Below are 26,156 nucleotides of genomic sequence, written 5' to 3' on the forward strand. Positions count from 1 at the left end.
CTAACGTGTGTATTTGAAAACGTTGTGGTTAAGGGTAGTAAGTCAGCTTGTGCCGTGTGTGGAGAAGCATCTGGTACCGTCTCAGCGGCTCATCCGGCATTATCAGAGACACCCAAGCCCAACTTGCTTGAGCGTCCGGGTAGAGTGCGGCTAGGGAGGGACAAACTGCCCCTGCGATGTTTGTAGTCTGGTTTCCAGGTTAGTGTTTGTCTTCCTCGGCATCATGTCCACCTTCGAGAAGCCTCAGATCATCGTGCACATTCAAAAAGGCCTAAACTACACGGTGTTCGACTGCAAATGGGTGCCCAGCAGTGCCAAGTTCGTGACGATGGGCAACTTCGCCCGCGGAACCGGCGTTATCCAGGTGTACGAGATCCAGCGCGGGGACCTGAAGCTGCTGCGAGAGGTGGGCGCAGGCGTGGACGGTTGTTGGGGCGTGCGTGCGTGTTCTGGGGTCTGCAGTACTCTTTGCTCCAGCTTGGCTCCAGCAGGACCAGAAAGAAGGAGATTACAGACTGAGAAATACTTCAGGCTTAAAACTTTGTCATCCATCCCAAAATCTCACTGGGGAACTAGTACCTTGGCTCACTGCCAGCCCCTTCTCCCGCCATCCTCCGTGTAGTCCGTTGCAAGGTTTCTGGGAAGTGAAGTTTGAGATTTCAAGGTTACGTTCGTGGACCTTTTAGGGTGTTTGCATTTGTAGTCTGTTAGTACGTATATGCAATACACGCACGTGTCGTGCAGCAGAGCTTAGGAGGCCTCGGGATGCCTACAACGAAGTTTGTGGAGACAGCTAAATACCCCGTGCTTTTCGACAAGTATCACTTGAATGCCTGATAGTCCCAGGCATGTGAATGGCAATGTCACGGGTCTCGTGGAGTTTATTTTCTGTTGGGAGAGACAGTCGGTTAAAACAGCCAAAGCAAGAATGCATAAATGTAAATCAAGTCGTGTTCAATGAGAGTAAAAACATTTAGGGTGAGCAGAAACTAATTAGGGCAAAGTCAGAGTATGAAGTTCCAGAAGAAACAGCGTGTGGGAAAGCGCTTTGATAGTGATGGGAGATAGATTTATTATTTATTATTTATTTATTTTTGGTTTTTCGAGACAAGATTTCTCTGTAGTTTTGGAGCCTGTCCTGGAACTAGCTCTTGTAGACCAGGCTGGCCTCGAGCTTACAGAGATCTCCCAGTGTCTGCCTCCCGAGTGCTGGGATTAAAGGTGCGTGCCAACACCACCATGCTGTTTACTATCTTTAAAAAAAATACAAAACACACTCTGGAAGTGGTGGTGCACATCTTTAATCCCAGCACTAGGGGTAGAAGCAGGAGAATTTCTGCTTGAGACGCTATCTGAAAAACAATCACAAAACCTACTGAAAAAGAGGGGTAAGTAGGGACCTTTGCAAGATCTCTAAGACTTTTGACAGATTTATCCTTCTTTTTCCTTTAAGAAGAACAGGACACCACTGAAGGGCTTTTAGGAGGATGCAAAACCAGATTGACAGGGTTTGTAGAAGACTGCCAGTGAGCCAGTTATAGAATGATGAAAATAACCAACATTTCCTTTGCTTTTTGAGATGGGTGTTGTCTGTGTTATCCAGTTGGCCTCAAATTAATAATCCTCATGCCTGTCCCCGCAGTGGGCTGGGATTAAAGGCCATGTGTTGTGGTGCCGAGCTGTGGCTAACAGTTCTATAGTTACAGTTTTGAAAACTGTTTTCGTTTGGGTTGACTGAAGCAAATGACCAGGCTCACTGAGGTGTTGGTGAGCTATGCGAAGAGTTGGCTTGCAGATGAGTTTAATGAGTTTAGGACAGGTAGCGGATACATAAACTTACTTGAGAAGGTGTGTGACGCGCCCTCTCTCCGTGAGCTTTGCTGAGAGCCTCTTTTCAGGGTTAGTTCGTACTCTGTAGCCAGCATTCAACTTGGAGAATCTACACATTGCTTGGTCTTCTCTCCCTTGCTGGTGTTCTTCATCCCTTAACCCACAGTCACCTGTTGCTGTCCTAGTGGCCAGTTCAGGTGAGCTGACAGAGGAAGCCCTTCCTGCTCTATGTCCCTATAGTACTGACCTTTTGTGCAGAAGTAAGCAGGCTGTGTTACTTTTCTAGGTCGTAAGCTGGAGAATGGGGACAATGCCTTCTAGTGTCATTTGTAAGGACCAGCGACTCAACGCAAATTTGTTAAAAGAAAGAGGAATGAATGAACTTGGGAGTTTTATATACTGGTGTAAGAATTGCTAGTCAGTGTGGGTTAAGGACTCTGGACATGGGCAACGTTGGCGTAACAGAAACTTTAAAATGAAGCATTAGGAACAAATGCCAGTCAACCCTCAGCCAGAAAGCACCTGTAGACTTGCGCTTTGTTTTCCCAAGGATTATGGCGCATTTATACATTTCAGTAATAGCTATTCCAAGTGAAATAGTGTCCTGCTGTCCTAATTTCTGAAGAATCTTATGAATTCTATTTATTTACTTACTTACTTAGTTTTGCAAGACAGGTTTTCTTTGTGTAAACAACACTGGCCTGTCCTGGAACTCGCTTCACTCAGCTCCGTAAACTAGACTGGCTTTTACCTCACTGAGATCCGCCTGCCTCATCCCTGCCTCTGCCTTCGGAGTGCTGAGATTAAAGGTGCATGTGCCACCACCGCCAAGCTTATTTATTTTTTAAGTGAAAGTAACAAGTGTTTATAAGAAAACATTTAGAAAATATAGGTAGGGCTAAAAAAAAGAGAGTATCACACATGATCTGAACCCCAGATCCTCTTCATTCCATGAATTACTGAGACTGTAATTACTGTAGAGGTCCTGTGCCAAAACAGAACCGCAGGTACTTGAACATTTCCTTCTAAAAAGCAAGTAGAACGTTAGGAACAAAGCGCCTTTCAGAACTTACTATTGCATTGTATTGTTTTGTATTATTGAGGGGTGCAGAGAAAAGCTTGCAGGTTAAATGCATGGCCCGTGGCTTTCCTGTGTCCAAGTCATCTGTGTTTGGCTGCTAATCCTGGCTACGTACAGGTTTTAAAATATCCATGCTCTAGCCGGGCGATGGTGGCGCACGCCTTTAATCCCAGCACTCGGGAGGCAGAGGCAGGCGGATCTCTGTGAGTTCGAGACCAGCCTGGTCTACAGAACTAGTTCCAGGACAGGCTCCAAAGCCACAGAGAAACCCTGTCTCGAAAAACAAAAAAACAAAACAAAAATATCCATGCTCTGTTCCCACCTCTACAAATGTGACCTTCTGCTGGTTGATTTTAGTACTGGAGTTGAGAACCGTGGGACCAGGTGGATTCCTTACCCCAATAGGAGGAGTCATGCTCGTTGTGTTATGGTGGATTATTACAAGACTTATACCAAAGCCTATGCACACAAGATACATGTAAGAGGAGCAAATCAGCTGTTTCCTTTCTGGCGCTTCATCTTATTGCTAAAGGAATGGGTACAAATGGAGGGCAAGAGGCTGGGCAGTTTGGCATACATCGTTAACACCAGCACTCGGGAGGCAGAGGCAGGAGGATCTTTTTAAGACTAGCCTGGTCTACATAGTGAGTTCCAGAATAGCCAGGGCTACATAGTAAGAGCCTGGCTCAAAAACCAAAAACAAACAAAAATTGAACAGATAAAATTGGAGGGTAGGGGACTGGAGAGGTGACTCCGTGGTTAAAGCACTCTGTCTTCTCTTCCAGATGACCCAGCTTTGATGTCCCAGCACCCAGGTGGCAGCTCACACTGTCTGTAGCTGCACTTGTAGGGGCTCTGATGGTCTCCTCTAGCTTTCTTCAGCAACAGTCATGCTTCTAATGCTCAGGCATATATGCAGGCAGAGTACCGTACGCATACATTAAAATAAATAAATAAACGGAGGGCAGGGCCTCCTTCCCTAGTTGAACACTGTGTAGGGCCACGTAACAGTATCTGTTCAAGTGTCCCTTCGTCATCCTTTCCCGAGACTTCAACTTTTCCATTGTACACGAAGGTACCGTATGGACAAAGACATCCCTGAAAAAACGAATCATGGGTGAGGTTGGTAGTGAGCTAGTGAGCTTTGGTGTTTTAGCTCCTGCGCTCCTGCATTCAGTGCTTGTTAGCGTTTGCCTGACTAAAGCTTTCAGTGTTAATTAAGTAGTGCCAGGATGTGGAGGAGGAAGTACTGACAAGCAGCAGTAGACCCGCCCACGGGCAGAGCGAAAATAGCTCTGTGGCAATTATTGATCATGGGCTTCTTTAGTCATGCTGGCATATGCTTCCCAAAGAATATAAAAATCTAGGCCAAATAAACTATCATTGATGGTCATTCTCAATATCATATTTACCAATTTCTTAGGCTGATTTTTGTGTGAAATAATTTTAACCAAGTAAATCATTATTTTTAACCAATTAGTATTTTATTAAAGTTACCACTTTTCATAGAAAAAAATTTAACAGTGTTGCTTTTGTGTGCTTCATGAACCTGTGTGTTTGTGATGTCCCCTTGGTTACTGACTTTTATGAGTGTCTGAGCTCAGAGGAAACAAGACTGTTTTCCAAATCCAGATACAACAGAGCTCAGCCTCACTGGGCAACTGTTTTGAGTTTTGATTCTTGAAAAATACACAAGTAATACCTAAGTTTCTGGGTTTTGATACAAAAATAGAAACTCTGAGGGAAGCATGATATAATGTATTTTTCTTGCAAAAAAAAAAAAATGAGTGAGGGGCCGGGCTGTGGTGGCGCATGCCTTTAATCCCAGCACTTGGGAGGCAGAGGCAGGCGGATCTCTGTGAGTTCGAGACCAGCCTGGTCTACAAGAGCTAGTTCCAGGACAGGCTCGAAAACCACAGAGAAACCCTGTCTCGAAAAAAAAAATGAGTGAGGCTTTAAAAAAAAAAACAAAATAGAGAAATCTGAAATTAGTTTTAATTTATTCCTCCACCATTTTGTTCACTCTTCCAAGCTTAGAACTTAGGAACGAGAGCCTGAGGTTGGCTTGGCCCTTGATTCTAAGTATGGGCCATCACTTCGCAATTGAAATGTTACCCTGGACTGCATGTAAGGCTTAGGGACTGCTTGTCGTGCAGAGATGAGGACCTGGGCTTTCATCTGCAGTGGCCGTATAAAAAGCCAGCCACATTTGTACACTTGTGATTCCTGCATGTGGAGGACAGAGACAGGAAGATCCCTGCAGCTTGCTGTCTGCTAGCTTAGCTCCAGGTTCAATGAGAGACCCTGTCTCAAAGGAAGAAAACAGAGTGATAGATCTGGATACCTCAAGTCCTCTTCTGATTTCCGCACTCACAAGCACACACAGTGATATCCTGAACAGTTTGCAGCGATGTACATGTTTTAAAAAAGATGGTCTTTTCTAGAAAAAGCATGTAGAATGATGTCTGCTGTCATATGCTCAGTATATGAAAACTGTTTCTGTGATTGTGTGCAAGTGACACCGGACACCATCTTAGACACACAGCACATGAAAACCCAGAGGACAGAAAGGACCAGGGAGAGGGCTCTGGTGCTGGCTTCTCTGCCCCAAGGTTTGGTGCTGAAGGGCTATGAGAGGTGTGATTAAACCCTCATTCAGAGAGTATTGAGCATCTCCTAGGTCCTATAGGTAGGACTAGAGGCTCATGGACAACTTTGTTCCTGTATCCTTCAAGAAATAATGGCTCTGTTGTGTTTGCGTATCTGCTGAGAGCTTTGCACGGTACATAGTGAGCCTTTTTACATGCCCACCAGCAGAGATGTTAGAGCTTTTCAGAACTGTGAGAGGTTAAAGCAGGGTCTCCTCTATAGTCCAGCCTGACCTAGAATTTACTATGTCGCCTAGCTTAACCCTGAACTCACAACTGTCTTTCTGCTTTCATGTCTGGAGTGCTGGGGCTGCAGGAGTGAGCCATCACATCTCAAGTCTCAGTGAGATAAGAACAGCAGCAACAATCTTTCACTGGGCATCTCTTTTCCGCTCCCTCCCCTGTGATCCCGTACTGACACAGGATCTCTGGATTTTAGACCAGTTTGGATTGTGTCTGACTTGGGCATCAAAGACTTGACCATGTCTCAGACCATCTGGCTGGAGAGATTGCTCAGAGGTTAATGTCACTGGCTGCTTTTCCAAAGGGCCTGGATTTGATTCCCAGCACACACATGGCAACCACCTGTAACTCCAGTTCCAGAGGACCCAATGCCCTCTTCTATCTTCTGAGGGCACTGCATACATGTGGACATACATGAAGACAAACTACCCATACTCATATAAATAAATAAACTCCACCCCGAATCTAAAAGGAAAATAGCCAGAAAAAAAGCCAAAACATGCCTTTCACCCTGGCACTTAGAAGTCAGTGGCCTAGGAGCTCTGAGTTCAAGGCCAACCAAGGCTACACAGTAAGATCCTATCTAAAAAACAACGTTTCTTTTATAGTGATATCTTTCTAAATTATACAAAATTAACTGAAGAATTCAAAAATTTTTATCAGAAAATGTTTTAATTGCCTTTTATATTATATAATGTATTCAACCCCCAGAACAAAGCTGTAGACCTTGTGATTGTAAGTAACTGGTTACATAAGTGTCCTCTCTCCTTTCTGTCCAGATTGAAAAGGCTAAGCCCATTAAGTGTGGAACATTTGGTGCCGCGTCTTTGCAGCAGAGACACTTAGCTACTGGGGATTTTGATGGAAATCTTCATATATGGTGAGATGATTAAACAGCATACCAGTGGATTACGCATTCTGTTTGATAGGTTCATTGCCCTTCTGAAAGAGAATTCTCATTTTAAAATTCTTTCCAATATTTTGATTTCTTCCAGAAGTAACTAAAATCATGAGGGCTGTTGTAAATCCTATGCTGTTCATACTACATGTAGGAATGTGTATGTGTATGTCTGTATAGGCATGTAATAACAATGAACAAACAGTCATGAATGTGAAGAGCAAGGAGGGGGTCTGTGGGAGGAAAGAGAGGGGGCATGATATAACCTCAAAAGTTAAACAAGTTTAAAAAGTTAAAGTTTAAAAAGATCACCAAACTCTAGAACTTGAAACAGTGTTACCAGTTCTTTTAGCCCACAGGCTGCTTGGTACTGGTAATTAATGCCAGAAGTTTGGCATTATAGAGCAATACACTGATTTTACTTTTTTCCATGCAGAACTTGCAATTAAAGTTTTTTTTTTTGTTAGTCTTTAATGCTTTAAGATCTAGACACAACTTTTTAGGAAAATGTCTATTGAGCAACTCAGTAAACCCCTGCTTTGAACTTTGAATTAACAAAATCACAGTTGTGTCCATTGTCTCTATAAAATAAAATATTAAAGTTGAATGAATTCATATATCTCTTTAATTGTTTTTTAGAAATTTTTTTTTTTAAGACAGGGTTTCTCTGTGTAGCTTTGGATGTCCTGGAACGCTAGACCAGGCTGGTCTCAAACCCACAGAGATCCGCCCCTCTTCCTCCCTAGGTGCTAAGATTAAAGGTGTGAGCCACCACACCCAGTTTGTTATTAGCTCATTTCTAATCTGGGCTGCTTGACTGTTTCTGTGTTGGGGTCACTGCAGCACTGGCTGGACTGGAGCTTACTATATAGACCAGAATAGCTTCAAACTCAGGGATCTGCCTGCCTCTGCCTCCTATGATGGGATTAGAGGGAGGGGGCCACCACACCCTGCCTAATAAGATGTTTTGATTATCACTTAGATTGTATTACTTTATAGTTAAATTCCACTCACACCGTTACCTGTTTTAGAACGGGAACATCAAAACGAAACTGGTGTGATTTCTCCTTGATCTTAACTGCTTGTCTGTTAAATTCACATTTAGTTGTCATTTCACAGACTGACACAGAGTTTCAGAGAAATGGAAAGAAGGGCCAGCATCTTATTTTCATTATTGGGCCAGGGAACTGGAGGGGTTAGTGTGCCGAGTGGCAGATTTTCACTACTAGGCCAGGCTGGCCTCTAACTAACAGTCTATTTGCCCCTGTCTCCCGAGTGCTGGCGTTAAAGGTGTGCCCCAACACTCCTGGTGAGATATATCTTTAGTGTGTATATTCCATTGCCCACTTCCTCCCTTCTGACCCCCTTTTCAAGTTTTGTTTCGTTGTTTAGATTTTTTTCACATTTTAGTCAGTGTCTGTGTGTGTACATTTACACGCACAAGTGGAGAGCAGAAGACAGCTTCTGGGGGTCTGTTTTCTCTTATGCTTTGAACGGTCTGGACTTCTGTGCAGGTTGTCATACTTGGTGGCAAGTGTCTTAGTCTGCCGAGCCATCTTACTGGCCAACCTCTCCAATTTTATTACCGACATACAAACATACATATGCATTTATACACACATGTGTGTGTATAATTTTTAATTTATTTTCATGTATAAGAGGAAGCATGGTATTTGTTTTCCTGATTCTGGCTTATTTGTTTAACATAATGGCTTCTACTTCTGTCCATTTTCTTACAAATGTCATGATTTCATTTTTCTTCATGACTGCATAAAATTTAATTGTGTATAACCTTACCCACTTGTGTCTCTATGGGTCTGTCTCCTGGGTTTCCTTGCCTTTGCTTGTATCGCCCAGTGTTTTACTTGTTCTCCTCTAACATTTTTAGAGTCTCTGTCTTGGGTTTTAAAGTCTTTGATCCATTTTGGATTTTTTTTTTTACTTATTTTATTTTGAATTGATTTTTGGGCCACATGTGATAAGTAGCTTTGTTTTTATTTTGTTGTTGTTTTTTGCTTAGGAATTTAGAAGCTCCAGAGATGCCAGTGTATTCTGTGAAGGGCCACAAAGAAATTATAAACACTATAGATGGTATAGGTGGACTTGGAATTGGGGAAGGAGCACCTGAAATTGTGACCGGCAGCCGGGATGGTGAGTCAGTGTACTTTAAATATTAAGCAAACGTTTCATGGAAACATCTATGTGATGGAATCCTCTTTGTTTGGCCTCACTCAGCAGCTACCAATCTGTGCATCTGCGTCCTAGTAGGCAAGTTTTCTTGCACGTTCTTCATTTGTTTCAGACTTTTGTGTATTTTCAGGGAGAGTCATAGCCCTGAGTATTTTAGTGTGGAGTAGTTCAACAGCTAATAATGGCCTGACTCTGACAGACTCAGAAGTCCTCCGGGTGGATGACAGTGATGTGGTTAGGGTGGCAGCCTTTCCTTCTCCTCTCCTTCGGGAAGTGTCAGGTGGACAGCTGCCTGGAAATGCCCCCTGTGCCCTGTCCCTGAGTCCTGTAGAAGCTCCACAGGCACCAGCTTGGCTTTCAGCGATAGTGACCAACAGGCCAGGTCTCAGTGACTGCCATGGAGTCCCAGGTTTTGCTACTTCACATGGAGACGTATTAGTTTCTATAAAATAATTGTTTTATAATAAAAATGAGATATAATTTTCTAGTAGTTACTCAAGTGCAGTGGTGTGTTGGAAATTAATTTTTCATGGAAGCCGTGTGGGACACAGAAGGAAAGATGATGAGCAGTTTTCACTATGCTGCCACAGTGTAGTAATATGAGCGGCGGGGCTGCGTCCCCAGCATCCCGGCCGCCTGGCTAGCTTATGCCCCGAAATAACAACACACAAACTGTATTCTTTTAAACACTGCTTGGCCCATAATATCTAGCCTCTTCTAGGCTAATTCTCACATATTAATTTAGCCCATTTCTAATAATCTGTGTAGCACCACTAGGTGCGCCTACCAGGAAGATTTTAGCCTACGTCCATCCTGGGTCGGAGCTTCATTGCGTGTGTCTCAGAGAGCAGAGCTATCGCATCTGCCCGGGAGAGGGGAGCATGGCGTCTCTGAGCTCACTTCCTCTTCCTCCCAGCTTTCTGTTCTGTTTCCTCCACCCACCTATGTTCTAACCAATAAAATGGGCCAAGGCAGTTTCTTTATTTTTTAACCAATGACCTTCCTCCATCACCACGGCCATTGAGATGATGCATCTTACCTTATGCTTTGTCATGTACAGATGCTTCTGTTTCCGTAACTGTTACTCTGACGGCTGCACCATTCCATCGTGTGGCTCTACCACTCTACTCGATATGCTTCTGCAATAACCGTGCACTCTGGGTACTCTTAGGAGAGTGGTTTGAAATTATGGAGAAGTGATTATTGTTATGTACGTAACTACTTGGTGATAAATATTTTATAACTTATAAAGTGGATTTCTAAATCACCCATTGTACCTATCTACCTGGTCAGCTCTGGTGGATGAGGGACTAATTGCCTGATACTGATTGTTCTTTCCTGTAAGTTTGTAGATTAGAAATTGTATACCATTTCCACTTGCATGAACGTCTTTGCTTGCCTGCTAACTTATTTTGTATTATGAATCACCTTTATGTTCTTTGCTAATTCAAGTGTGGAAAATGTATTGTAGGTCATGGTGGCTTGTGTAAAATCTGTAGCTGAGTGGTAATCTCTGTCAGATTGGTGGGAGTCCTCTCCATGCAGGATTGTAGTCTTTTAATGACCAGCTCTATGCATGGAGATGAGTCTTAAGTTCTTGTCTCTATCAGGGATTTCCCCTGTTCTTGCTCAGATGTATGCCTGTTAGCCATCTCCTTGCACGCATTTATGTCGATTTTGGCAGTCGCACAAGTTAGTAATCCTATAATATCCATTGATATAAGAGGATTAAAATTTAATTTAGACTAATTTTATTTAATAGTTCCCTCCTCACTATTTTGTTATGGAAAGTTAAGCTTAGTTATATAATGAAATGGATGGTGGTGTTTCTTCTGATGCCGACAAGTTAAGCTGGGACCTCATGCATGCTGGTCATTCTGCTGTGAACTGCCTCCCCCAGCATTTGAAATGGCATTCTAAAAGCGCTTATGAAAGTGTAGTAACAGTACTTATTCTTCTGCATAGGAAAAGTGCCAATGGTTATGTGTGTAGTAAGGAAAACATGAAGAAATAACACTTCCAGTCTTCTAAATACATACATTAGTTTGAGTGTGAACCAGGAAAATAAGGCATGTTTTGAATTATACACTTGTCTTTGCCTTATCAGTCATTATTTATAGATAGCCTAGGAGCACTTGTGTGTTTTTCTATGTATAGCTATTATTTTCGGAATCATTTCTAATACTAGCATATGGGTTATGTCTGGTATCGAGTACAGCTTAACCAATTTGCAGTCACGAAAGCACGAATAGTTTTCAGATGTTGTAACATCTACAGTATTGGCACATGTCACATTGGCAGGAGAATGCAAATGGGAAATGTGATCAGTTACTATTGGATTTTGCCAGCTCCCTTTTATTCATGGCAGGAACTGTCAAGGTGTGGGACCCAAGACAAAAGGATGATCCTGTTGCTAACATGGAACCCGCACAAGGAGAAAACAAGAGAGACTGTTGGACCGTGGCATTTGGTAAGTTACTGAAGAGGTTATTGCATTTGAAGTTTGTGTTTTAGGAAATTCTCACTGGTCTCCAGGAATCTGTTCTGTGGATTATTCTGAGAGGTTATTCAGGCAAGTATCATAGTAGCTGACATCAGGCTCAGGCTTGCGTTTGCATCTTTACCATTTTGTTTATTATGTGGCTTGGAGAAAGTCACCAGATTTCACTCCTTCTTGGTTATTGTATTTACACAGTGGTGCTAGTTGAATTTACTACTTAATAGTGTTGAGGAGCCAATAAGGTAATGCTAAAGCTCTTAGATTAGTGGTTCTCAACATGTGGGTCACAATCCCTTTGTGAGGGGTCTAAGGATCCTTTCACAGGAGTCAGAAAACACTGATGTTTATGTTATGATTCATAACAGCAAAATTACAGTTATGAAGTAGCAGTGAAAATAATTTTGTGTTTGAGGCTTACCTCAACATGAGGAATATTAAAGGGTCACAGCATTAAGAAGGTTGAGAACCACTGTTGTAGAATGTGCATAGATTGTTGAGTGTTAAAATATCTAATATAATTATGAGAGGTTTTTATGATAATATTGACCTAGTTTGGTACCAGATGCTATTAATAAGGCTAAATAAAGCCTCAAATGGAAATGATAACCTAAAAACTGTCACGTTTTCCATAGTTTATTTCTTTTCTAGGACATAGTTGTGCCATTACACATTTATTTCTTATTAGTCTGATAATTGTCACCCTTTATTAATACACTTATAAGGCCCACTGATTCCCGTCAATGTTGGTGCTTGCCTTTGACTGTAAAAGATGTGGGCCAGAGCCCAGGCTAGCTGCAGTTACAGGCATGCACTGCTGGCTGCAGCTCCATATTTAGTTTAAGCCAGAGCCCAGGCTAGCTGCAGTTACAGGCATGCATTGCTGGGTGAAGCTCCATATTTAGTTTAAGCCAGAGCCCAGGCTAGCTGCAGTTACAGGCATGCATTGCTGGGTGAAGCTCCATATTTAGTTTAAGCCAGAGCCCAGGCTAGCTGCAGTTACAGGCATGCATTGCTGGGTGCAGCTCCATATTTAGTTTAGGCCAGAGCCCAGGCTAGCTGCAGTTGCAGGCATGCACTGCTGGCTGCAGCTCCATATTTACCTTTAAACTGTGTTTTCTTTTTGACCAGGCTGCCCTCAGAATGGCAGAGATCTTCCTGCCTCTGCCTTTCGAGTGCTGGGATTAAGGCATGTGCCACCACACCTGGCTTTTGTGAGCTTTTGTTTCTATTTTGTTGTGTTGTTTGGAGACAAGATCTCACTATGTTGCTCAGGCTAGCTTCAAACTTCTGGACTCGAGTAATACTCCTGCTCCAGTCTTTTGACTAACTGGGGCTACAGATGAGCACCGCCATGCCTGGCTTTACTCCTTTTTTTGTAACTGCTGTGGACATGCAATAGTAAAACTGAGTCATATTGAGCCCTCAGGCATACGGTTTAGTGAAGATGGACTGGCATCCACTTTATTAAGGATAAAACAGAAGTAATAAAACATCACAAGGGATATCTGTCCATGCAGAGAGGTGCAGAGGAAAAGACAGGGAGAAACGCAGTGGGAGGGACAGAGGGAGAGATGCAGAGGGAGAAAGGACGCAGAGGGAGGAAAATCATTTTGAGCTCAGATCAAGGATTTATAGAGGTTTTTAATCATTAAATTGGTAGAGAAATTTCAACATAGGGACTAAATGCAAAGTGCCGTGGAAGAGGATGGTAGAGAGATTGGCCACAGAGACAACTCTCGCCACAGTTGCCATAGCCACCATAAAAGCACAGTTGTTTGGGTGGACTGGACGTAGTGGTCAGTCGGCCTTGGAAAGTCTGTGCTTGGTGAGAACTTCTGAGGCAGAACATCTCAGATGTCACTGGTGATGATAGTGTGGGGTGGCAGACAGCCTAGTAGGGATGAGTTCAGAAGTTTTAGACAGTATTGCAGGTAAAGAAGATATGTAGCAATGAAAATGATTCATATGATAGATGCCGAATAAATTGTACTCGCAATTCTGTGCCCATAAAATGAGGAACAAGGAAAAGGATCCTGTCCACGGTGGGGACATTTTGGGATTGCTCATGGAGGGAAAGCTGTTGCTCATTGGAAAGCTCCACACGCAGTGTGGCAGTGGTGAAGGAGAACCCTGAGGTCAGTTCGGGGCACAGCAGGAGCAAGACACTGGTACCTTAAGAGCTCACAGTGGGGTGCAGGCCTGGAGCTTACAATAGGAAGCTGGAGGCAGTTGAGGTGGAAGACATTGGGGCCTTACACTCTGACAGGACCAGCCTCTTTCCTCACATTTTTTTTCGTCAGCGAGAGCTATGCAGGAAAACCACCCTGGAGCTAAGCATGCTGAGATTAACTTCACATTCTGAATTCTAGGTATGGTCATCTACACCACTAAAAACGCACTCCAGTTGATTACAGAGTTTCCTCAAAGATAAAATAACCAGAAGATATTCTGCAAAATAATAACTCCAGTTGATTACAGAGTTTCCTCAGAGATAAAATAACCAGAAGATATTCTTCAAAATAATTTTAAAACAGTATTTACGTTCATATATAACTCCTACCAAGGAATGGAAAAGAATATGTATCTTCCCAGGCACAACTGTCTGTGAAATGTAGTTGGTCTGTCTTTGTAGGTATGGAATGGATCATAGGGCTTTGCTCCTGCTTAGACAAGCCTGAACTGTATTTCCAGCCTGAGAGAGCATTTCCTTTCCATTTAGAATCCGTAAACACTTTGAAGTAGACTTTTGCCATAGAATTTCGAGTAAGCATTTGTTTTGTTTTGTTTTTTTGAGACAGGGTTTCTCTATGTAACAGTTCTGGCTGTCCTGAAACTCACTGAGATCCTCCTGTCTTTGCCTCCCTAGTGCTGGGATTAAAGGCGTGCGCCACCGTGCTAAGTAAGCATTTTTAAAAATTAATGCTGCCCATCACCTGTCAGAATTATCCTCAGGATAATTTTTTAAATTTACATCTGTCCCAAGTTATATGTGTAACAGTTTTTCTTAGCAGACTTCACTGTGGATTTATGAAGACCTGAAAAGTATCTTGATTTCCAGGCAATGCTTATAATCAAGAAGAACGTGTTGTTTGTGCTGGCTATGACAATGGGGATATCAAGCTGTTTGATCTCAGAAACATGTCACTGCGTTGGGAGACAAACATTAAAAATGGGGTAATGTGCATTTCTGTGCTGTCCTGCTTCTCTGAAATGTTTGCATTTACTGTCTGTGTCTAGCCACTACAAAATTCTCAGATCCTTTCTCCTGATTCATGTCTCTTGGCCTTCTACCAAAAGTTAAACTTTCAGGGCCAAATCATCTTGAATCTAATGGTGGCCAAGCATCCTTTCTTAAGAAAGTGATTGCAGCCGGGCGGTGGTGGCGCACGCCTTTAATCCCAGCACTTGGGAGTCAGAGGCAGGCGGATCTCTGTGAGTTCGAGACCAGCCTGGTCTACAAGAGCTAGTTCCAGGACAGGCTCCAAAACCACAGAGAAACCCTGTCTTGAAAAACCAAAAAAAAAAAAGAAAAAGAAAAAGAAAAAGAAAGAAAGTGATTGCATATTCAGATATGGTTTGTACAAAGTTCATGGAGTCAGTAGTGCCCACAGCCCATCTAAGGACCATGGGGACCACACAGATGTTATCAAAATGAGCAAATAAGTCATCTTTTACTTGCTGGAATAGGAGAAGTTTCACCAAGTGCCTTTGGGCTTTGGTGTTCAAGCTGTACACCTCTACTTCCTTTCTGATTTCTGAAGGTAGCCTTAACTCACCTACCTGTGCTAAATAATGAAAACATCACATTGTGACTGTCTACTGAACAAGGGAACCCAACATGGTTTTATTGATCAAATTAACAGAAAATATTTTGCTATATTATAGATTAGATTCAAAAGGCTTAATGAATATTCAAGCACCATTTTAAGCCATTCAGATAATTTAAAAGAGAACAAAATCTGGAGACATAGCTCAGTAGTAAAGCGCACTGAATGCTCTTCCAGAGGATCAGGATTTGGTTGCCGGCACACACATGATGGCCCAGAACCGCCTGTAGCTCCAGTTCCAGGGATTCTGACCCTCTCTTCTGGCCTCCCTGGGTACCAAGCACACACCTGGTGTGCATAGATGAAAGCATGCAAAACACCCATACCCAGTCTTTAACAAATAAAGAATGTAAGAACCTATCAATAACAGATATATTCTCTGCTTTCAGGTGTGTAGTTTGGAGTTTGACAGAAAGGACATAAGTATGAATAAGTTAGTAGCTACATCTCTGGAAGGCAAGTTCCACGTCTTTGACATGCGAACACAGCATCCCACCAAAGGCTTTGCTTCTGTTACAGAAAAGGTAAATGAGAGACTCCCTGTGGAGAGCCGTGATGGTCATTCTAGACTAGTACGCAGAGTGAGTCTCCAGGCGTCCTCTGTCTGTCACGTGCTTGTGGGATCTTAGGTGTTTTTGTGCAGGTTACTTTTCCAAAGGTTGCCAGCTTTATACTTCTTGATTATAATAATTATCTTGGTTAGCTAGGAATCTTATTTTGTAGTGAAAGAAACCTTGCTGATACCAAGAATTTGATCAGGAAATTCTAGCTTGATGCTTTCTAATAAATATATGCTTATTAGTAACTAATAATGTACTTTCCAGAAATTGCATTTTTACTGTTATTTCAACCCATTTTATTTTATATTCTGATTTGCTTTATTAAGTGAACTTTTTAATTAATTTGTTCATTTTTTTAAAGTGGACTTTTTTAGAAACACTGATTACTGTGGTTTTGACGTAATAGATAGTCAAGAATGTTCTGTTTATTTATACTTGGGCTTCTGCTTGAGAGAGCTTAGTGGGAAAGGCTTTTGATTTATAACATTAGAAAAATAAATAAGAAAAACAAAGGGAAAATACTTGTCACAAAAAAAAGAAATGTCTGGAATAAAGTAGCTACAGTCCATGTTAACATCCTGTTAGGTGGTGGCCCACGCGCTTAATCCCAGCACTTGGGAGGCAGAGGCAAGTGAATCTCTGTTAGTTCAATTCCAGCCTGGTCTGCTAAGTGAGTTCCAGGGCGGCCAGGACTGCTACACAGAGAAAGAAACAAAACCCCCAAAATGTCCTGATACTTGCAAGAGACAGGTGGGGAATGTGGCCCTCCTTCCAGAAGCATAAGAAAGAAAGCAGCTACAGGTGGTTTGTTTCCATGAGACTCAAATGTGCCGTTTGCTCAGGAAATAAGTTACTTCCAGTTCTTTCGCCCATTGTGGATGCCCTGGGGTTTCACACAACTTCCTCCTTTGTGCTTTTGTGTCATCTTACGATACAGTTATTGCTATGAAGCATAAATTGCTAGTGTCAGGTGAGATAAATTCATAACTATTATTTTGTCAGTGTCATTTTAGAATATAATTAATCTTTCAATCTTCTATTACTAAATTATTCCATATTTTGTTTGTAAATCACTCGTTATTTTCTACATATAGTAGTATCCTTCCAAGTTCATTTGGACAGTATGAACCTAATCTCATACACTTAAAGTGTATATTTTGAGGTTCATGTTTTTCTATGCTAATGGTCCTGCTCTCAAGTGAATAGTCAGCTCAATGACAAGAAGTGTCATTCAGGACTAGAGAGATAGCTCAGCAGTTAAGAACGCTCACTGCTCTTTCAAAAGACTTGAGGCAGGTTCCTAACATCCGTGCCAGTTACAACGCCCTGTAACTCCAAGTCCAGGGATCTGATGCCATCTTCTGATCTCCTCAGGCACTAATGCCATGCACAGACTCCCCACCCCACCCCCATACACATGATTGAAAATTAAATCTCAAGATTCATAGCCACTGAGATGTGAAATGGTTTAGCTCAAATAGCAGAGCTACTTTACCGAGCAGTGCCACCCTCTCCCTGGGTCTCCCCTCCCTTGCTCAGCTCTCTCTCCTCATGACCCCCTGGCAAACCAGCATGCTGGAGGGGGTTTACTGGATGAGTAAGGGCCTGATAAACTGGTAGCCTTTACCCAGTTGCCTATCTTTATTCTCCTAAGGAAATATATTTTACTTTTTTTTTGATGTAGGAAATATATTAACACATTTAAATAATGACAAAAATCAAAAGCCATCCAGATATGAAAGGTATTAGAAGCAGCGTATTGAGCATGTGTTTTTATGCATCGCTGTTATTCAGTGCACTTCCCCAGTGCCTTCCGCATGCCCCTGCTTACCTCTTTCTGGTCCCCCTTTCCCCATCAACTCCTTCCCTCTTCTGCCTTCTTGTCCGTGTATTCCATTACTCTCAATGTCCCCTCTTCTCACACATTAACAACCCTCCCTTCCTCTCGGTACACTTTCAGCTTTCATGATCTGCACAGACAGAGCAGGTTAATCCTAGATTCTGCATTTGAGAGAAAACATCTGTATTTGTCTTTTTTAATGAAGAAATAAAATTCCATTGTGTGTGTATTTCATTTTCTTTACCTATTCATCTACTGATAGCTGTCTAGCCTGGTTCTGTTCCTCGGCTATGTTAAAAGTCGATGTGCAATCATCTCTGTAATATGTTGACTTAGAGTCTTCGGGTCTATATCCAGGATTGATATAACTGGGTTGCTTTTTAGATTCCAGAGTGCTAACCATTACACGATGGAACCACCTGACTGGGTTGCTTTTTAAAAATCTCCTTGTTCACTTCTGTTGGCTGTTCCACTTTACATCTTTACATTCCCACCAGCAGTAAGGGTTCCTCTTTCTTCATGTTCTTGCCATCATTTGTTGTTCATTTTCTTTTTTTAATAATATTTTTATTAACTGAAAATTCCATATAATTTATTTTGATCATATTCACTTCCCCTCCCCAACTCCTACATCTTCCACCTCCCTATCCACCCACCTTCTTGTTTTTGTGTTCTTCCCCCCACCCCAACATCCAGTGAGTTCAGCTTGTGTTGCCCAGCCACTCTTGAGTGTGGGCTGTACCCTAGGGAGTGGTCACCTCATCTAGAAGCTGTCAGATGCCAGTAACTCCTCAGGTTGGGTGGAACTCCTGCCCACCTGCCCTAACCATACTGGGGCTTTTGTCTGTCTTGAGCTTGTGTAGGTTGTGTGCACGCTCTCATAGCTGGTGTGAGTTCGTGTGTGCATCTGCCCTGCTGTGTCCAGGAAAAACTGTTTCTTTTAAGCTATTCATCATCCCTGGCTTCTACAGACTTCCTCCCTCCTTTTGGGAAGACCCCAAGCCCTGAAAAGAGCATGGAGCACACACAGTCGCTGGTTATGGGTGTCTGTGTTAATTGCCTTCTACTGCAAGAAGAAGCTCCTCTAATGAGAGCTGAGCTCTATGGGTATAGCAGTGTGTCCTTAGGAGTCATTTCAATGCTGTGTCCTGTTAGCAGAGTAATAGTAGGGGGTTCTCCTCTAGGGCCTGTGGCCTATCTAGCCACAGGGTCTGGGTCCCATCTAGTGAAGCAGGTCTTCAGTCCATTCAGAAAGTGGTTGTTTGTTTTTTCGATGATATTCTCTGTGATGGAGGTGAAATGAAATCTCAGAACAGTTATAATTTGTGTTTCCTTCATGACTGAGGTTGTTAAACACAGTTAAGGATGTGTTGCCATTCACATTTCTCCTTTTGAAAACATTGACCATTGAGTGACTTTTTGCTTTATTGCTTAATGTTTTACAATTCTTTGTGGATTTTTTATTTCCTCCAGCAGTTTCATAGTTTCTATTCTTATATTAAGGTCTTTGATCCATTTTAATTGATTTTGTACAGGACGAGAGATATGAATCTAAATACATCATGTGTGTGTTTGTATCGTGCTTTTCTGTCTCTTTACTGAAGAAGCTGTGTGTGTGTTTATGTGTGTGTACTTTTGACATCATTATATTTCACTGATCTATGTGTCTGATTTTTTTCTAGTATAGTATAGCTCTTAGCACCTCAGGAATAGAATGGCTCAGTTTACAGCTATAACTCTGGATTTGTTTGGTTTTTGGACAAGGTATCTCTGATACAGTCCTGGCTGTCTCGGAGCTTGTTATGTAGACTAGGATGGCCTCAAACTCACAAAAATCCTCCTATCTCTGCCTCCCGGGTGCTGGGAATAAAGGTGTACACCACCATGCCCAGACATACTCTTTCTATTTTGACTATTCTAGCTCTTTTGTGCTTACATTGAATTTTTAATTGCTTTTTGTAGTTCTGGGAAGAACAGTATCAACTTGAAGGGAGAGTGTTTTGCATGTGTGTAGCCCTGTATAACGTAGCCATTACAGTAACAGCTCTGCCAGTCTGTGAGCGTGGAGAATCCTTCCACCCTTTAGTGTCCTCTTCAAAGTCTTAGCTTTTCACTGTGGAGGTTGTTCACCTCCTTGGTGATGTTTATTCCTAATTTTTTATTTTTTAAGTTACCTACTGTGAACGGGGTTCTTTCCTCTTGCCCCAACTTCTTTTTTACAAGACCATTATTAGATTTTAAACACTGCTGAATTTTGTGTGTTGATTTTATATCCTGTTACTTTGCACACACACATATACATACATACATACATACATACATACATACATACATACATACATATAAAACATGAGATGCTCTAGGATACCATAAACAGACGAGATCATATAATTAAGAGAATAGAAGAAAGCAAATACTGTACCAAAGGCACATTTTCACTGAAACCATAGAATTTTTCAAGTCTAGAAGAGTCCACAGCCAGGTCCAAGAAGGCTGGAGAAGAGTGACCAGGGGATGGGAAGAGAAGCTCCGGTCACATATTATCGCTAAATACTGAAAATGGACAAAGGAGAGGGGGTTGGAAACTGCCAAAGAGAAGGTTCAGGCCACTCACGCAGGCAGGCCTATCAGGATAGTGCCTGATAATTTAGTCAAAAGAGCCCTGACAGGCCCACCGCCAACCCACACTGTACTCCTCAGCAAAACGGCCAAAGCAGCAACAAAATGTTCTTCCCTGACAGTCGAAGTGGTTATGGTTCTCTGTTTTTGAGTCTTCTCTCCAGGGTGTCGTTTAGTCTTTAACCCCTGTGTGTCTTGTCTGAGCAGGCCCATAAGTCCACCATATGGCAAGTTCGACACCTGCCTCAGAACAGAGAGCTCTTTCTGACAGCGGGAGGCGCCGGCAGTCTTCACCTCTGGAAGTAGTAAGTCCTTTTGAGTTACTTTTGGGTATGACGTAGGAGTCCACAACCTTTTTCTCCTCTAGCACTGACTTAATTCATTTTGGTATAATTTTCATTTTCAGTGTTGTCATGTAACTGGCCTTCTAAATAGTTTCTTTTGCTAATGTATTTATTTTACATTTAATAAAAACTCGCCCTTACCAGACACAGTAAATATATTTGTCGTACTTATATCTCTGTGTATGAGTGACACAGAGTTGTGGTTCTCCTGGTGAATTTGAAGTTGTTCACACCTATAATCCCAGCACTCAGAAGACAGGGCCAGCATCGCCATGAGTTCCAGGCCAGCATGGACTCCATTATGAGTTCCAGGCCAGCCTAGGCTACAGAGTAAGAACCTGTCTCAAAAAATAAAAAGAGGGAGGGACGAAGGGAGGAAGGAAGGGAGAAGGGTGATGGTGGGAATAGCTTTGTTTTTAAATTTGATTGAAGACTTTCATTAAACACTACCTCGTAGTCATTAGAACATTTCCTCTGAAGTCAGGGAGCGGGTTACATTGCTTAGGTTTGGGTAATGAGTTTGCTAAATTCATGGTGGTAGAGCTGAAAGCAGCCCCAGGCTCCTGGTTGGTCTGCAGAGGCAGCCTCTATCAACAGAGTTTCTTTTCTGTAAACCTAGGCAGGATGAGTTACTGTGGAAGCTGTAGTCATGTGTGTGTTCCAAGATTCCCAAGGCCTAGGTTCTAGCTCAGCTGCCAGTTCAGTGGGGCTTGGACAGATTGAAGGATTAAAAACTTTATTAGAAGTGACAAAAAAATCTCTAAGTATTACTCAGAAAATGTTAAGTTCATTACTGAAGGATATTTCAGAATTAAAGTTTTTTAATTTTTAAATTTTCTACTCTATAGAAAAAACAAAACAGCATGTTCAGTGTGGCTTGGACTTCCTCATTTACAAACCTTCTCTAAGCTCCTTTTAGAAGCTGAAACGCAGGGCTGCAGTGAGATAGTACTTGGTAGAGAACTGCGACCATTAGCTGACTAATTTGCGATTGCTTTCTGTCAGCAAAAAGCAGTAGACATGTCTTGGGTGTTCTGGGATGATGCTGGCTGGATAGACCGTTTGATCCTGGAAGCTTTGCGCTCCATTCTTTCGTGGTTCTAACCCAGTCTTGCCTTGGGTTTTGCAGGTCTCATTAGCTCAGCTGTGTCTGTTTCCTTGATTCCCCAACTTTTGAGTCTGCTAAAGAGGCTAATACCAGTTTTCCATAACGGGGCATGGTGGCAGCTAGATTTTTTTTATTTATGTTGCTAAGGCTAGAGTGTAGGCACCTAGACATTTGAAGTGTTTCCTTGGCTTTCCCTCCTCCGAAATTGACCGCTGTGTGTTCATATGGAGCCCAAAACCTGCATCAGGTGTCTGTCTTGATCACGCCCCACTTGATTTGTTGACTGGGAGCTCCCTGATTGTGACTAGTAGATGAACTTCCTGCTTGACCCAGGGACAGTTACCTGGCTCTGGAGTCTAAACTCCAGTCCTCAGGCTCCCGGAGAAGCGCTTTAACCACGGAGGGGGTCTCCCCAACTCCGGGAGGCCATCTTAAGGTAGGCACTGACCGTCGTCAGGACAGATGACCTGTGTACTTTGTAAATACTTTGGAGCTTTGCTGTGACGCTGTCTAGAGAGTGGCTGAAATAAGATGCAGTGGAACTTGTGTCTGCTTGCTACTCTGCCTTCACGGTACAGTCAGACTGGAAGCGTTCACCTAGCCAGGCGAGAAATGCAGATGAGTTTCCACACCTGTTTAAAAAACAACAAAAACTCTTGCATAGATAATGTAGAGACTTTAGAACCAATTTGATTTTGTTTTGTTTTGTTTTGTTTTTGGGGTGAGTTCTCCCTACTTAGCCCTGGCTGGCCCACAGCTTGTTACTTAGACCAGCCTGGCCTCAGACTTCTGGAAATCCACCTGCCTCTGCCTCTTAGCGTTGGGATTAAAGGTGCACACAAACACACATGGCCCTGTTTTAATACTGAATAACTACAAAGTTTACTAAGAGTTGTGGGGAAAGTATTTACTTAAGACATTTGTGTGTGTGTGTGTGAATATTTTGTTCCTTTTAGGTAAAATAATTTGGGTTTAAAAGGAAGAGAAAGTGTTTTCTACCTGTGGTTTTGCCTCCATTTCTACTGTGTCTGATCCTTTTGTGTCTGTTCAACTCTGGGTCTGTTTTTTTTTTCTTTGTTTTTGTTTGCTTGTTTTGTTGCTTGGTTAGTTGTTGGGTTTTTGCATTCACAAAGTATAATAATTGATACACAGTGGGTTCCGAAGGCCCTGTGGGGGGCTATACCTTAGAGCAGTGGTTCTCAACCTTTGGGTGGTGATCCCTTTGGGGGTTGACTCTTTTATAGCGGTTGCATAATACATATTTGCATTGCAATTCATAACCGTATCAAAATTACAGTTATGGAGTAGCAATGAAAATAATTTTAAGGTTGGGGGGTCACCATAACATGAGAAACTAAAGGGTCTCAGCATTAGAAAGGTTGAGGACCACTGCCCTGGAGCCTTAGACCACGTCTGTAGAGAAGGCTATTTCTTTTTTTCCGCCTTTCAGATCTCTGTCAGGTTTTACTTAGTTGTTATCCTTTCCCTCTTCTTAGCTTACAAGTGTATATTTTCTCCTGGAAAGAAATCATATGTTCTCATCATTGCCTTCTCCTCTGTGGATGCAGTGGCGTTCCCACAGTAGTAGTACGGAGAAGGTCCCCGGGCCAGGTCTGAATGGTGGGTGTACTCTGGAGTCAGGGTACAGTACCAGTCCTTGATGTGGAAGTTTTGTAAATGCTTCTTACAGCTTTTCACCTGCCATCTAGCAATCCAAATTTAGGAAAGAATTAGAAAAAAAGACTGCGGAGAGCACCCCGCCAGGCTAACTACAGTGTTCACATTGAAGAGGAAGCATCAACAGAGGTGCTGTGGAGAAGTTTGCGGGTGTATTATCCTGGGGCTCAGGGGAGGCAGTCTTTACTCATATAGGTCAGTACTGGAAAGTCACAGTGATGGTCAGTATCAGCTGTTATTGAAACAGTGAGTGCCGGGACTGCTCTCTGAATTAAAACAGTGAGTGCCGGGATTGCTTTCTGACCACTTTGATCTTGTTTTTAGTGAATACCCAACTCATCGGTCAAAGAAAGATTCAGAGGGAGTAGAGATGGGAGTCGCAGGTTCTGTCAGCCTCCTCCAGAATGTGACCTTGTCCACGCAGCCTGTCTCGAGTTTGGACTGGAGTCCTGACAAGAGGGGGCTCTGCATCTGCAGCTCCTTTGACCAGACAGTGCGCGTGCTGATTGTTACCAAGCTCCAGACCATCTGACCCAGCGCTCTGAACTGGACGTTTCTCAGAGGGTGGCTCACAGAATTTGAGGTCCGTCCTGCACCCTCCTTCCTCACTGAAGACATTGGATCAGAGTGCTGACTGACAGCCGCGAGCACACAGCCAGTCTTCCTCCAGCTTCCAGGGGTGTTTGGTGGCCTGGCTGGCATGCTGCTGCGCATGAAGGTGCCACACAACAGGGCCAGCTTTGTTCCTCTCCCCATATATCTACTAAAAAATGTAGAACCAGGTGCTCGGTATTTGTTCTTAGCCCGAGCTATATAACAGGCTAAGGCAGGAGGATCAGTTTAGTTCCTAAGATCAAGACTAGCTTGAGCGGCACAGTCAGGGGCTGCCTTTAAAGACAGTTGGGGGTGGCGCTGAAGACGACTCAGTGCTGAGAGTGCTCGGTGCTCTTGCAGAGGACCCAAGTTTGGGGCTTAGCACCCACGTCGGGTGGCCTACAACACCCTGTAACTCCACACCAGGGCTTCTGATGCCATTTTCTGGCTGTAGCAGGCGATGGTACTCATAGGCACACACACAGACTTAGGAATTTTTTTAAAAATTGTATTTAAATTTTTTTTAAATTAAAAAAAAAGACCAAAGTCAGTAGTTGTTTTTTAACTGTATCTTAAGTTTGTTTTGTATCTCAAAAGTTCCATATTTTCTCTGTACGTTTGTGCTTCATATTAGCGTTTCCGTATTGTAGGAATCACTTCATTTGGTCTGTAAAGCACTGGAAACACTGTTAGACCCTGCAGGCTGGAGCCCGTTCAGCAGCACTGCGACTTAGAACTGTCTCTCTGCTCAAGTGCAGCTTTTGAGTCGGGGAGACCTGGTTGGCCTTGACTGTGCTAAACGATGATGAGCTGTTGAAGACTCGACTGCTTTTTTTTAAGCCTTTAAAATATATTTTTTAAATAAACCAGTTCTTAAAGTCTGTGGAAGCTTGGATTCTTTAGTAGTAGTGAGAGAGCCGGACTGTTTCCCTTGTTTCCCCCTTTCTGAGTTCTCAGTATGTACCTTTAGCTCACTGTCCTTGTCTCTGGTCCACTGGGTGAATGAATCACACTTTCCATAAGAACAGAGCCACCTACCGCATTCATAATATACAAAACTCGGAACTTTTTATTTCCAAAATGCTTTATAAGACGGAGCTGTTGGGGGGCTGAGGAGATGGCTCAGTGGCTCAGTGGGTAAGTGCTGTGTGATGAGTGCCTTGTCTCACCCTTGGCCACAGGCACATGTGTGCACACGTGAAATACACATGGAATTGTAAAAGGAACGAGGTTGTGGGCATAATATTAAAGTAAAAATAAAATTAACTGCTGTGGGACAATGGTCTTTTATCCTGTCACTTGTATTATTTTTAATATAATGCTGATTGGCCAATAGCCAGGCAGGAAGTATAGGCGGGACAATGAGAATTCTAGGAAGAGGGAAGTTTCAGTCTGCAGTCATGACCCAGCCTCAGAGGAAGCAAGATGTGACTGCCTCGCTGAGAAAGGTACTGAGCCACGTGGCTAGCTAACTCAGAAAAGAATTATGGACTAATGTAAGTTATAAGAATTAGTTAATAAGAAGCCTGAGCTAATGGGCCAATCAATTTATGACTAATGTAGACCTCTGTGTGATTTCTTTGGGACTAAATGACTGTAGGATCCGGGCAGGACAGAAAAGTCAGTCAACAGTTAACCTTTAAAAAGGCTGCTTGGATTTCCCCAATGTTCAAAAAATGGAAAATATGTGAAAATCTGGCTTCGAATATTTGTTATTGATAATACAGAAAGGTTTAAGTAGAACAATTTATATATATAATATATATTTCATTAAATCTAAGATGTCATCAGCTGTAGAATTATCAGATGCCACCAGTGATGATACCATGCTTTCTTACCAGTGAAACCAGGCATTGTTCCCAAGGCTTCACACATGTTCAGCATACACTAAAGGAATTAGATATTAACTTATTTTTATTTTATGCACATTGGTGTCTTGCCACTAGTCTTAGGTCCCCACGTGGGTGCTGGGCATTGAACCTGGGTCCTCTGGAAGAGCAGCCGGTGCTCTTAACCATCCATTGTATGCTTCTCACCTTAACTGCCCAACATGGATGCTGAGACTTCCATTTCAATGCCAGCTTTCACCCTATCAACAAAATAGGAAAATAAGGCCTAAAGGCCCCTTGCTGTTTGAAAGGCTGTCCCTCTGCTTTCATAGTGGTCACAGCACCACGTACACTGTAATGAGGCAAAC

General features: G+C 42.7%; 1 protein-coding gene across 1 annotated transcript; it reads left to right on the forward strand.

The window, feature by feature from the left end:
- Window positions 1-141: 141 nt before the first annotated feature.
- Dnaaf10 (dynein axonemal assembly factor 10) lies at window positions 142-24,840 on the forward strand. Its single transcript, XM_075944398.1, has 8 exons — window positions 142-406; window positions 6,582-6,682; window positions 8,721-8,851; window positions 11,259-11,360; window positions 14,449-14,564; window positions 15,607-15,741; window positions 20,444-20,541; window positions 23,690-24,840. Exons 1-8 carry the CDS (start codon window positions 224-226, stop codon window positions 23,895-23,897), a joined length of 1,074 nt encoding a protein of 357 aa, XP_075800513.1. The 5' UTR covers window positions 142-223; the 3' UTR covers window positions 23,898-24,840.
- The last annotated feature ends 1,316 nt before the right edge of the window (window positions 24,841-26,156 follow it).

The sequence above is a fragment of the Microtus pennsylvanicus genome, chromosome 12 (assembly GCF_037038515.1).
Source record: "Microtus pennsylvanicus isolate mMicPen1 chromosome 12, mMicPen1.hap1, whole genome shotgun sequence".
Classification (NCBI taxonomy): Eukaryota; Metazoa; Chordata; class Mammalia; order Rodentia; family Cricetidae; genus Microtus; species Microtus pennsylvanicus.

What these genes read in the sequence shown, in the direction of transcription:
- Dnaaf10 (XM_075944398.1), top strand. Translation starts at nt 224, where the DNA reads ATGTCCACCTTCGAGAAGCCTCAGATCATCGTGCACATTCAAAAAGGC. An exon ending in TGTGACCGGCAGCCGGGATG is followed by an intron (nt 8,852 to 11,258) that starts GTGAGTCAGTGT and finishes TATTCATGGCAG; the next exon opens with GAACTGTCAAGGTGTGGGAC. An exon ending in CTGTTGGACCGTGGCATTTG is followed by an intron (nt 11,361 to 14,448) that starts GTAAGTTACTGA and finishes CTTGATTTCCAG; the next exon opens with GCAATGCTTATAATCAAGAA.